This window comes from Camellia sinensis, chromosome 6 (genome assembly GCF_055761805.1).
Source record: "Camellia sinensis isolate YWXY chromosome 6, ASM5576180v1, whole genome shotgun sequence".
Taxonomy (NCBI): Eukaryota; Viridiplantae; Streptophyta; class Magnoliopsida; order Ericales; family Theaceae; genus Camellia; species Camellia sinensis.
Genome location: NC_138966.1, coordinates 102,463,594 through 102,477,311, shown reverse-complemented (window position 1 = coordinate 102,477,311; position 13,718 = coordinate 102,463,594). Strand labels below are relative to the sequence as shown.

The 13,718-nt window shown below is 41.3% G+C and overlaps 1 protein-coding gene across 1 annotated transcript; it reads right to left on the bottom strand.

Annotated features, from left to right (window-relative positions):
• Positions 1-759: 759 nt before the first annotated feature.
• On the bottom strand, positions 760-11,967 carry LOC145793456 (uncharacterized). Its single transcript, XM_082876285.1, has 4 exons — positions 11,698-11,967; positions 1,197-1,430; positions 1,004-1,075; positions 760-921 (listed from the first exon to the last, which is right to left on the bottom strand). The coding sequence occupies exons 1-4, from the start codon at positions 11,965-11,967 to the stop codon at positions 760-762; spliced, it is 738 nt and encodes a 245-aa protein (XP_082732411.1).
• Between the last annotated feature and the right edge of the window lie 1,751 nt (positions 11,968-13,718).

The window sequence follows — 13,718 nt, the reverse complement described above, 5'->3', positions numbered from 1 at the left end:
AAAAGTGATCTCCAAGGAGAAAATGTGGTCTCCCACCCTTGTACCACCTTCCAAACAATGAAAATAGGGTCCATGCCAAAAAAGAACCAAGACGGATGCAAAACGAGGGTTCAGGGGCCAAAACGCGCGATCGGAGACCCTGAAAACAGGCTGTTAAGCATTGAAAGTGGTGTGCGACCATGAAGGTGGTCTCCTGGGCCACAGTGTCCCTCTAGAGAGAGGAAACAAGGTGTGTGCCAAAAACTGGAGCAAACGGAGAAAGTTAAGCGGTCTCGAACTGAGGCGCACGGCCGACAGCTTCGAAAACCAGAAACTGGTCTCCAAATGGGAAAAGCGGCCTACAACCACGAAAAGTAGCCTATGGCCATTGAGAGATGGTCTACGAGACCTCTCCCTCCCTTCGGGAAGAGAAAACAGAACCTGGTTCACAAATCGAGGCAAAACACAAAAGGGGCTCGAGGCCCGGAGGCAAGGCTCTCAGCCAAGACTCTGAAACCTCGAAACAAGCACAACATGCGCAATCACCGAGCGCTCAATCGATGACATCTGAGTCTTAAGGTTAGTCAAAATAGGGTGTCTACAGGTGTTCGCCATGTTCTCAAACAAGGTGGTATTGAGGAGGAACATCATAAAACCTCGAGCGTACTGCTCTGTCTCCTCAATTGTCTCTGGCTCGGTCCCCCGGAACTGCTCTGTGAACCAACTGTATCTAACCATGCCTAGCTGGTACAAAGGTGGGCACGTCCTTAATAGCTCGATTCAAGCTGCCTCCCACTCTCCCATGTCTATATCAAGAGGGATCAGATCACTCCCTATGCCTAAGCTGATGATCATGGCAAAGTCGTGGGGCATCATCGTTATCTCCCCGGCTGTGGAGAAGTGGAGAGAGTTAGTAATGTCAGACCATCTCTCCACGAGGGCCTAGAAGAGGATGGCTAGCTATGACTCTCGTAAGGCCAAAGCAGAAAAGGCCGAAACCAGCCCCGTCGACGATACGACGTACTCTTGCAAGGAGCTCGTCATACCAGTCCCGTGTAGTCGTAGCATCGTAGCCTCTGAAGGCGCAGGACTCACCCTGTGGCAAAGAACAGATGTAAACAGATCAGGTAGAGATGAATCAGATAAAGGAGTTATGAAAGTACAGTCAGATGAAAGTGTAAGAAATGTAACTTAAATACGATAGGTAAAGCTCATACCTCAACGGCAATGGCTGAAAGATACAAGGTTGGCTCCCTCAGTAGGAGATCCTCTGGTGCGCCAGGAGCAAAATCAGTAAAGCGTCTAATACCTCTGGCAGGTAAGATATGTGTCTGGGGGCGGTATCTCGTTGGATCGAAAGGTCGTACCCTCAGTGGTAATGGCTCCGGTTCGTCCTCAGAATCAAACTTTGCCTCTAAAGGAGCTCCATCATGCGGTATATCGTATGCTATCTGGAATATGGGTGAAGCGTCGATGAAAGTTAAAGAAAATGGAGAAAGTAGGGTAAACTTGGAAAAAGTCAAACCCTAGGAGAGAGAAAATAAGAGAAAAAGTCAAAGTCAGAAAAAGTGCACAGAACTCGAGAGAAACTTGAGAGGAACAAGCCTCAAGTGGTGAAAAGGAAGAAAAAAGCACCGAAATCAAATTTCAATCGGTTCAAAACAAAGGAAACAAAGAGGATTTAGCAAATCAACTTCGCATGGGATGTTGGAAAACGTGTAGAAGGCGCGGATCTAGAGAGAAGAAAGGTCTAGAGAAAGAGAGGATGAAATTTCAGACATGAGGGTGTGTGGAAATGAGGCCCCATGGCCTTTACTTAAAGACCCGTGGTGAAAAGGCTAAAAAGGGCCTGATCTGCCATCGGTGGCCGACCGGCCACCACTAGTGGCCAACAATCTTCAAGGGTGGCCAACAGGTGGCGGGCACCATCCTTTGGTAGCCGTCCAATGCCTAGTGCTCCTACATTGAATCTTGATGTTGTTTTTGTCACTATTTCCCGAGAGGTGCAAGGAAAGGTCACTGTTGAGTTCAAATTCTCTCTATGGAAGCTCGAAACCGTGTTTTTAGTGATCGTCGTTCGTCGCTTGTTGAACGAGGTGTATCCTTTTTGCATATCTCAATTTTTCTAAGAGGTAAATCGGAAAGTTACTACTAAATTTGTTTTGATAAAATATGCTTTCATTCTTGCATAGACTATGCATCTTTTCATTATGTATGTAGAACGTGCATTTCACATATGCTGTTGCGTAGAATGCGTATTTCAATTGTGCATAGAATATGCATTAGGTATTTAGCATAGAACATGTTAATCGTGCATAGAACATGCATTTTGTACTTTGCATAGAACATACTATCAATCATGCATAGGACATGTATTTGGCACTTGGCGTTGAATATGCCTTCATGTAGCATTTTGCCTCGATTGTTTTCTTTACACAGAACATGCATTCTTACCGTATCGCATTTGTTGAGTTTTATATAGGCACGATATTATATGTATGGTTCATTCGAGAAAGAAAACGATATTGTATATATGGTTCACTAAGAGGAGTTCCAGGGAAGATCATTTGTGCCCTTCGAAATGCATTTTTTTCACTTTATCCTCTCGTGTGAGACGCGTTTAGATTTATTCACTTTTCCCTCTTGCGTGAGATGCGTTTGGACGTATTCACTTTACCCTCTCGTGTGAGACGCGTTTGGATTTATTCTCTTTCTCCTCTCGGGTGAGACGCGTTTGGACTTATTCACTTTATCCTCTCGCGTGAGATGCGTTCAGATTTATTCACTTTCTCCTCTCGTGTGAGACGTGTTTGGATGTATTCACTTTGTCCTCTCACTTGAGACGCGTTTGGACCTATTCACTTTATCCACTCGCGTAAGACGCGTTTAGATTTATTCACTTTCTCCTCCCGCGTGAGACGCGTTTGGGCATATTCACTTTATCCTCTTGCGAGAGACGCATTTGGATTTATTCACTTTCTCCTCTCATGTGAGACGCGTTTGGACATATTCATTTTATCCTCTAGTGTGAGACGCCTTTGGACGTATTCACTTTATCCTCTCGCATGAGACACGTTTGGACGTATTCACTTTATCCTCTCACATGAGACGCTTTTAGACGTATTCACTTGATCCTCTTGCATGAGACGCATTTGGATTTATTCACTTTCTCCTCCCTCGTGAGACGCGTTTGGACGTATTCACTTTATCCTCTCGCGTGAGATGCGTTTGGATTTATTCACTTTTTCCTCTCACGTGAGACGGGTTTGGACGTATTCACTTTATCCTCTAGCGTGAGACGCATTTGGACGTATTCACTTTATCCTCTCGCGTGAGATGCGTTTGGATTTATTCGTTTTCTCCTCTCGCGTGAGACGCATTTGGACGTATTCACTTTCTCCTCTTGCGTGAGACGTGTTTGGACATATTCACTTTCTCCTCTCGCGTGAGACGTGTTTGGACGTATTCACTTTCTCTTCTCGCGTGAGACGTGTTTGGACGTATTCACTTTCTCCTCTCGCGTGGGACGCATTTGGATTTATTCGCTTTCTCCTCTCGCGTGAGATGCATTTGGACATATTCACTTTATGCTCTCGCATGAGACGCGTTTGGATTTATCTCGCGTAAGACGCGTTTGGACGTATTCACTTTATCTTCTCGCGTGAGACACATTTGGATTTATTCACTTTCTCCTCTCGCATGAGATGCGTTTGGACATATTCATTTTCTCCTCTCACGTGAGATGCATTTGGATGTATTCACTTTACCCTCTCGGATGAGATGCATTTGGATTCATTCGCTTTCTCCTCTCATGTGATACGCGTTTAGACGTATTCACTTTATCCTCTCACGTGAGACGCGTTTAGATTTATTCACTTTATCCTTTCACGTGAGACGTGTTTGGATTTATTCACTTTCGCCTCTTGCATGAGACGCGTTTGGAGGTATTCACTTTATCCTCTCGCGTGAGACGCATTTTTATTTATTCACTTTCTCCTCTCGGGTGAGACGCGTTTAGACGTATTCACTTTATCCTCTCGCGTGAGACACATTTGGACGTATTCACTTTATCCTCTCGTGTGAGACGCGTTTGGATTTATTCACTTTATCCTCTCGAGTGAGACGTATTTGGATTTATTTACTTTCTCCTCTCACGTGAGATGCGTTTGGACGCATTCACTTTCTCCTCTCGCGTGAGATCCGTTTGGACGTATTGACTCTCTCTTCTCGCGTGAGACGCATTTGGACGTATTTGCTCTCTCCTCTCGCATGAGACGCGTTTGGATTCATTTACTTTCTCCTCTTGTGTGAGACGTGTTTGGATTTGTTAACCTTTCTCCTATCGCATGAGACGCGTTAGGATTGTTTACTTTGGTTAAAAAACATTCAAGTGTGCCCAGTGTTTACATCACTTTCCCTCCTCTCGTGTGCAACGCATTAGGATCTCAATTGAAACCTTGGGTGAGCCCGATGGTTATGTTGCTTTTCACCTTTTCTGCGCGTCGCGTAGTTAAGCTTGCATAATTTTCTTACATCCTTTCTGCATGAAATGTGATTTGGCTCATGATTCTCACGCGTGGCGTGCTCATTTACTTACTTCTTTTCATGTTTGGAATTGTCCTACACTTGCTTCGGTTTGTTTAAAATGTGGCATTCCCATTGCATTACATTTGCATTTGAATGTTTCATTGCTCAGTCTCATTGCATGATCATAAGTTAGGCTCTTGCGTTTTGCATATCATTTGTATTTCGCCCCAGAACTACGCTGGTTTGATTTCTGGCAAAGGGATACGTAGGTAGCCTGTGGGTGCAACCGTTTTTGTCTTGCTTGTTTGTTTGTCCAAATCTTTGGCCTTGTCAAAAATGGGTTGTCTCTGGGCTTTGACATTCACTCCCGTCATTTCATGACTTTCGAGTTCCGCCAAAGAGGGGCAATTGTAGACACCCCATTTTTGACCGACCTCAAGACTTAGACGTCATCGCTTGTGCATTCAATGATTACGATTTTATTTGTTCGCTTTGAGTGTCCGAAGTCCTCGCTGGAATGCCTTATCTTTGAGCCTTTAAAGCTTGTCCATTTTGTGCTTTGTTTTGGACCAAAAGCTTGGTGTTTCGAATCTGGAACTTTTGGTGACCTGTCCGCCAACACTATAGGCTATTGGCCATGGCTTATGGTTGTCGGCCATTGGTGTGGCTGATCTGCCACCAGTGTCTTTTTCTAGATATTTGTTGACAGTTATGCCAGCTGTTAGTACATTGAGTTGCATCTCCCTACACGTGTATGGTAAGATGTTTCTAAGCTCAAGGCTTGTTTTTCTATATATAAGGGGGTTCCTCCCCCATTTTTGACGGTTAGCAATTTTAGAACAAAATTCTCTCTCTCTTTCTCTCTCTCTCTCTCTCTCTCTATATATATATATATTTCTCTCTCTCTCTCTAGCAATTTTGTGCATAGTTGCTTGGATACACTCCACTTTTGTCTATCAATCCTTAACAAAAGTTGTTAGTCTTTGGGCTGAGGTAGCTTGGGACTTGTTTTGACCTCTAGAAGGAGGTTTTGGCTTGGATTGTTGGCTAAATTGTGTCTTGGCTTCAAGAGTTATAGCACTTGCTTTGTTTGCTTGTTTTAGATATTTGTTTTCCCATCTTCTACTATTGTTTTTAGGCTATTTTGGGGCAAGTTTTGAATTATAAAAAGCTCTATTTTTGTGGCCTAAAGGTGGTGGTTTGAGGCCATTTTCAGTTAGCGGGTGGTTTACCCTTTTTATTTCTTTGTTTGTAAAGTTTTTGTACCTTTGTTCACCACTTTCTAACCAAAATTTTTGGGCCTTTTAACCGTTGAATTTCAGAGGTTTTTCAGTAGCAAAAAAATCATTTTGAAGTCCAAAATTGGAGGGGTTAGCATCCCCTCCGTGTGTCTTGTTTGCATGCCTAGTTAGCCCCATGTATTGGCTTAATGTTTTAGCTTTTTGTGGCTCAAGTCCAGCATGTTTTGTGCCCTGTTTTGAGCTGTTTTGCCACTACTTTGGCTGTTTGGTACTTTTAAATCTTGTTTTGCATGGTTATAGTGAAATAGTCCTCACAAGTTGGTGTTTTAGGGACTTAGACACCTCTTGTTTGAATTGATAGCATCTTTTGGTGTTGTTTTTCACTTCATTTCAGCACTATAACCTCTGTAACCTCCCTCTTTGCCTCCCTCTTTGATTTGCTTTTGAGGATTGTTTCAAGCTTGAGATCCTTTAAGCTTGAGATTGAGGTCATGCTTAATGGTTTAATCCTCTTGGAGAGTTCATTACCAATGGAATGATCTCTCTCTTGCCTTACATTATCCCTTGATTGACACTTCTTTCATCTTAGAAGACACTCACCAATGAACAAATTGATTAATGAATGATTTGGTAACTAAAATGTGTAAACAAAATTGGCAAGTAAAAGTAGCAAGATAAGCATTTCTTTGTGTTGCATTGCATGTGTTCAAATCGGACGTTAATTTGAACACAAGAAAAATGAGACATTTTATACTCAAAAGTGATGAAATGTGTCATTTTCTTACGTCTCCATTGCCCTTGATCATGCACGATAGGGTGATGGTCATTTTGGTCCCATTTTGCATTTATTAAACTTGCATAATTGGTTGCACAAGCCATCATGCAATGAAATTGCTTGATTGATGGTTATGAACCAAATTTTGTCCCTCCTTTAATTTTTCCATGAAAAGGAGAGGCAAAGTGTGCAAACAACCCTTGAGAAATACATTGTTTTGCTCTGTTTGCTCTTTGTTGCAGCAAGGAAGTCCAGGTTATCAGTGGCTGACAGTTACCACCAGTAGCCGACAGGCCACCAGTGGTAGCCAACTGGCCACCATTGATAGCCGACCGACCCCTTGTCGGCCATTAGTGAAATTTGCACAATGTGTTGGTAAGGTGGAGCAGAGGTGTTCTAGAAGTGGGTAGAATTGTTGGTGTTCAATGTGCGAATAGAGGCATTCAACAGCAAAGCAGTGACTTTTCGGGTGGAAACCGAGCATGCATAGGCCTCCCTCATTTCCCTGGATTAGCTAATTAGTTTAATTAGCAATAGATCAAATATGTGTTGTAATTAATTAGTTGTAGCTAATTAAGTGTTGTAAATAATTAGTTAGTTTAACTAGTTATTCAATTTTGTTTTGTGATTAGTTAACTAGAATAATGAATTAATTTGGTTTGTAATAATTAGTTAGCTAGTATAGCTAGTTAATTAGTTTCAAGTTTTGTATTAGTTAGCTTAGTTAGCCTAGTAAGCTAGTTAGCTTTTATTCATTCGGACCCTCCTTCGCAAGGGCGTAATGTTATAATAAGTGTGCGTGCGTGTGTGTATATCTTCCAACCTCACATCTTTCTCCCTTTTATTTACCCACTTTTGATGGTTAGATTAGGGGCATGTTTCAATTAGCATACCTTATGCTTGCATCCATTCATTCGTATTGTATGTACCAAGGCTCGGCGCATCATTCAAACTACATTGTCGTTTCAATACTTCTTTGAATACATGTTTAATCTCATGTTGTTCAAATCGATCCATATGCCATATTAGTAGCTGAACCTATTAATTGCATTTTGCATGTGTTGCATTAGGCATCTTGTATAGTTAGGAATCATGCATATTTTTCTAATTCATATCTTCTTAGCTTGGAGTACTAGGTGAGTTTTTATGTTTTAGCATACTTGCATGAATATGAATGTTGCCATGATTAGCATGCTTGCCATGAGGCTATGTGCTTAAATGCTAAACTGTTTGAATGCCTGTGGATGAAGGCTTGTTGCTTGAATTGGAATGATTCAAAAAATGTGCGTTTTAAGCCCATTTTGTTGAGTGGCAAATCATGTTTTAAGCCCACTATGTTTGGTCAAAAATCCACAAACTTTAAGCCCACTTGAGGTGGCAAATTCAAACCATTTTCACAAACAAACATGAGTTGAATTGTTCTAAATTGAGCAAACTAGTTTATACTTGCTTGTGCGCATCACATAGTACAGTTAGCCTAATAATCAAATGTTTATAAAAAAATCATATCATGATTAGTAGAGGCCGATCTTTGATCGGAAGAGCAGGGGTGCTCAATTCATAACCTTCCCCTCTTGTACCTAAGTTCCTGAGCTGAGGCAACTTTGGTGAAGATGGACACGTGGCCTTTGGCACGAGTCATGGGTTCCCTAAATTTTTCTAAAAATTAAATATTTAGGTAACGACTCTGTATTTGGCAAAACAGTTCAATTTTGGCACTTTTGATTCAAAATCAATTTTTCAAAATGATTTGCCGGATTTGTACTCTTTGCTATTTATCAACTTCACATTGCACTTGTGAGATTAGATTCAGAACCATGAGAGTCCGAACTATATGGCTTCTTTTTGAGTTTCTGAAAAGGGGCGCGAAAAAGCCGAGCTACAACCACCTAAATATTTTTGAAAAATCTAGGAAACTCGAGACTCGTGCCAAAGCCACTTATCCGTCATCACCAAAGTGTCTCGGCTCGGGAACTTAGGTGCAAGAGGGGAAAGTCATGAATTGAGCACCCCACTCGCCCGGTCTAAGATCGACCTCTACTAATCATGATGTGATTTTTATTTACATTATATGCTCTTGTTCCGATTAATTAGCTATTTTTACTATGTGAAGCACACACAAATATAGACTAATTTGCAAGAATTGGAACATTTGATTTCATATTTGATTTGAAAATTGTTTTGTGAATTTGCCACTTGAAAAAGTGGGCTTAAAATGGACATTACTCAAACTATCCCAATTCAAGCAACTAGCCTTCATCCATAGGCATTTAAACAGTTATATCATTTAACCAATTAACCTCATGGAAGTATGCTTTGACATGATAACACAAACATTCGATGCAAGATGCTAAAATACAAAATTACTCATCTAGTACTCCGAGCCAAAACAAAGCAAAATTATTAGGAAAATATTCATGTTCCTAATTAATGCAATATAACTAAATGCAACACATGCATTATGTAATTTTATAGTCTTGGCTATGAGCATGGCATATGATTTCATTCAAGACATACGATAAAGCACATATTTAAGCAATGAATTTGAACATTAATATTAGGTTAGTATGATGAGTCGAACCGTGGATGCATGCAAGACAATAGATGCAAAGCATAAGAATGATAATTTGAAAAATGATGTTCCTATACTAACCATCATAAGCGAGTAAGTAAAAAAGAGAAAGACGTGGGGTTGGAAGACATACAACTTATTACATAATTGCCCTCGTGCAAGAGGGTGCGAATCAAAGTTCGAAAGTCTAATTAAACTAATTATTACAAAATCGAATGAATAAATAAGTAAAGAATTAACTAGCTAACTACTCTATTACAATAAGGATAATAATGAGAATGAGAAATAAACAAGCTATTTAAGCTAACTAGCTAAAACAATTACAAATAAACGATAGTAATAATTACAACACTAATAATTAATAAGTTAATTATAACAATAATAAATTAATTAATTAAAACAATACTCGGAGCATTAATTTATAATAATGATGTAAGCAAGATACGCAAGGGTTGCATGCATAGTGTCCAAGAGTAGCTCTGTCTGTCTAGGCTTGCTCTGTTTCACCTTCAGCCACTTCCCTCTGTTTTCTGCAAAATACACTACTGACCAAACATTGATGACCGACTGGCCCTCAATGAAGCTTGGCCGGGCCTAAAAAAGGTCGGTCGTGCCTCAATTTCATGCAAAATTCTTTTTTGTGCTCTAAAGTGAATACAGTGCAGACAGAGTTGTTTTGAACTCTGTTTGTCCCTCTCACACTTCTCTGTCATGGGAAAGCCTCGAGAGAATGTTGGAATTGTTTCCAAAACTATCAATGAGCAAGTTGATTGATTGATGATTTTCGATACAATTTGGACAAAAATCAATAAATGTAATGAACAACAACCACCCCTCCCTCTTATCATAGAGTGAACTCAAAGAGGGAGGTAGAGATGCTTCAAGGTTCATCAAAACATCATGAATTGATATAAGACAACCGTTGACACAATGGACTCGGCATAACGTCCGTCCAAACCCCAAGCAATAAAACTTATTTTCTTTATGTGAGTTGGTTCATTTTAAGCCAAATTCATTAGTCTTTGCCATCATTTAATTCATTAGTCTTTGCCATCCTTTAATCCATTAAGTCCAAAATGATTGTTACGTCCACTAAAGATTACGTCCACTAAGTGAGAAACATGCCAAATGGGAGGTGATTCGCAACATGAACAAGAGACTATACCGTTGACAATGAACCTCCATAGAGATTAAGCCATTAAGCATAGATCTCTAGTTCATGTTTTGAATAACCATCAACCGATTGAAATAATTCTTAAATGAAAGAAACGAATAACAAGTTGATTTAGTAAAATGAAGTTCTTAAACATGGAAATTATTTAAAGAAAAGCTTATAACAATATACAACAAGCTATGTATGCAAACTTATAAGACAACAATCAAGTTAATCAAAACATGAACTATTTAAACAACATAAAACAGCCCTGCAACAGCCCTTAATGGATGAAAAACAGTGGCTCAAAGTGCATAAAAAGAGCCTAAAAAGCTAAACAACAAAGAGAGAAAACAAGGCTAGTAAGTAAGAACAAGGAGGGGTGGCTAACCCCTCCACTTTTGAAACCTCAAAGCATGATTTTTAGCCTATTTTTAACTCTAAAAATCAATTTAGAGAGCAAAGAAAAAGAGTGTAAAAGTAAGGGTTTGAGCTATAGGTAAAGGTGTAAGAAAGAGTGTAAACTCTCTCTACTCTTTTGGTAGCTCTCCAAACCCAAACTTAAATACTTGGAAGAGAATCAAAACAACACAAAACTACAAGAACTAGATAACAATAAATAGAACAAGAAGTAAAAGAGAGGATGACAAGCTTATACCTCTCAAAGAAGTGAGCTTTTGTTTAGGAATCAAACTAAGTCCCAACGCACTCTTAAGCTTGAATTATGGTGTTCAAGGCTCAACCAAGGTTCCTAGGCTAAGGTGTGGAGGTGTATATGGTGTATGGATGTAGGTTCAAGGTGATAGGCTTGCTCAAAGGATTACTTGCACAAGAAAAAGGAGATGAATGAGTTCTCAAGAAGGTGTAAAGGCTTTTTAGAAATTCTTTAACCCTCAAAACAGAGATACAACTTCGTTTTTATAGAATTTGAGCAACGGGGATCATAAATATCTTCAAAAATGGATAGCTAGTGGGCTTCTGCCCAAAATAGTGGTTCTCGCTACTAAGGCACGGCTGGCCATCAATAGCCACGGCTAGCCCTCAATGAGGCATGACTGGGCCTTAATGTGTTCCCCTATTTTCTGCTTCAGACTCAACATAGGGTGGCACAATGTGTAACAATGGATTTCTGGGGCATAATTAGTGGGAATATAGAAGGTTTGGTATTGTTTTGGAGCTTAAACATGGCCCCTTTGTTGAGACCTCAAACCACGCACAACACCACTTTCATCATCGAGTGTACCGAGTAAAGGGCTCGAGCCTTGCGGGAATTCAAAAATGGGGTGTCTACACTATCCTGCATGAGCACACCCTCAATGGCAAAGTCAAAAGCATCTGTGTATACCTCATAAGGCTTGGTGTGGTCTGGCAGTCCCAATTCTGGCTCCTCTGTCACTACCTTCTTCAAGTCTTTAAAGGCATCTTGTCATTTCTTTGACCATTTCCATGCCTTGTTCTTCTTTAGGAGGTCCATAAGTGATGTTGCCCTTGCTGAATATCCCTTTACGAACCGATAATAATTGGCAAGGCCAAGGAATGACCTTCGCTTCGTTACTTTGGTAGAAGCCTCCCATTCTTGTATTGCCCGCACCTTGTCCTCTTCCATCACAGGCATCCCTTCCTTGATCTTGTGCCCCAAGAATGATACCTCATTCATTGCAAAGGAGCACTTCTCTTTCTTCACATAGAGCTCATTATCTTTTAGCACTTTAAACACCATTTGTAGACCACTACGAATCGGTCGAAGTAAGGATGAAAGATCTTGTTCATGAGAGTTCAAAATATGGTTGGGGCATTGGTGAGGCCAAATGACATTACTAAGAACTCAAATGAGCCATATCAAGTAGTGTAAGTAGTCTTTGGCTCATCTCCAGTTGCTATCCTTACTTGGTAGTAGCCAGATCCTAAGTCTAGTTTAGAGAAATATCAAGCTCTACTAAGCTAATCAAACAAATCAGCAATCAAAGGGATATGATACTTGTTCTTGATGGTTACCTTGTTAAGCGCCCGATAGTTAATGCATAGGCGAAGAGAACCATCCTTTTTCTTTTGGAATAGCACCGGAGCACCATAGGGAGCTTTGGACGGTTGAGTGTAGCCAGCATCCAACAAGTCCTTTAGTTGCCTCCTTAATTCCTTCAACTTAGGTGGTGCCATCCTGTAAGGCGCTTTGGCGGGTGGTGTTGTACCTAGCTCTAAATCGATCTTATGATCCACCTCCCTCTTAGTTGGTAGTTTCTTTGGTAGCTCAGGCGGCATCACTTCTCGGTACTCATGGAGTACCTCCTCAATCTCCTTGGGTATTGACCCCTTGGGCACATCCTCTTTTCCCTCTACCATGGTTGCAAGGTTGGTCACTTCTCATTTCTTAAACCCTTCTTTATTCTCGGGAGGATGACAAGCGCCCAGTCTGTAACAAGTGGTATCAAAGCCAACCTAGGGGCACTATGGTGGAGACGGTACGTGAGACTTACACCAAGCACCTTCATTGTGGGGTCCGCACCAAGGGTGGTGTCCGTACGGGGCGGGTTCCCATGGGTAAGGGAACAGACAAGCATAGAGGCAGGCAGGGTAATGTCCTCCTGACGAGGGCGTTAGGGACTGGTAGTGGTAGCATGTCACGTACCGACTCATTAGGAATGCAAGTTCTATACCAAGCACCTTGCAAGGGTATTAGTTTGTGAGCGGCAAGGTAGGCAGGGTACTAACTCACACCCCCAATGAGTCAGTACGTGACATGCTACCACCGCCAGTCCTTGACGCCCTCGTCAGGGGGACATTACCCTGCATGCCTCCATGCTTGTCCATTTCCCTACCCATGGGAACCTGCCCTATGCAGACACCACCCTTGGTGCAGACCCCACAATGAAGGTGTTTGGTGTAAGTCCCACGTACCGTCCACATCACAGTGCCCCTACGCTGGCTCTGATACCACTTGTCACGAACTGGGCGCTTGTCATCCTCCCGACAAGCCAGCTCCACGAGTGGTATGTGGTACCGCATACCGCCACATATTATGCCCAAGGACCAACCCAGGAGATGCGATTGGGATCTACCCTGCCTTCCTTGATGCTCACAAACTAATGTACTTGCAAGGTGCTTGGTGTAGAACCCGCACCCCCAATGAGTCGGTACGTGACAAACGGCTCTGTTCCAAACAATTGTGGGTGATGTTGTTAAAAGAAATAAAACCATAAAAGGAATAATAAAGCAAATAGTCAAAAAATTAGGGGACTGCCATTGGTAATAAAAGCAATGGCAAAAAACCTGAAAGACGAGAATCATGTGCCTACGTGGCAAAGTGCATTGTGGACTTTATAATCAACTACCGAGCCTTTGCAACAGCATCTAGAAGATGTGTTCAATATTTTTGAATTCCTTTATGGCCAATTACATGTTGACATAAGGAGATGATTACTCTATGCAGCGTTGTTTCCTAAAGGCTATGAGATTTATGATGATTATCTTGTG

What these genes read in the sequence shown, in the direction of transcription:
- LOC145793456 (XM_082876285.1), bottom strand. Translation starts at nt 11,967, where the DNA reads ATGGTGTTTAAAGTGCTAAAAGATAATGAGCTCTATGTGAAGAAAGAG. An exon ending in TTTCAGCCATTGCCGTTGAG is followed by an intron (nt 1,076 to 1,196) that starts GTATGAGCTTTA and finishes TCTTTGCCACAG; the next exon opens with GGTGAGTCCTGCGCCTTCAG. An exon ending in ATGACGAGCTCCTTGCAAGA is followed by an intron (nt 922 to 1,003) that starts GTACGTCGTATC and finishes ATCCTCTTCTAG; the next exon opens with GCCCTCGTGGAGAGATGGTC.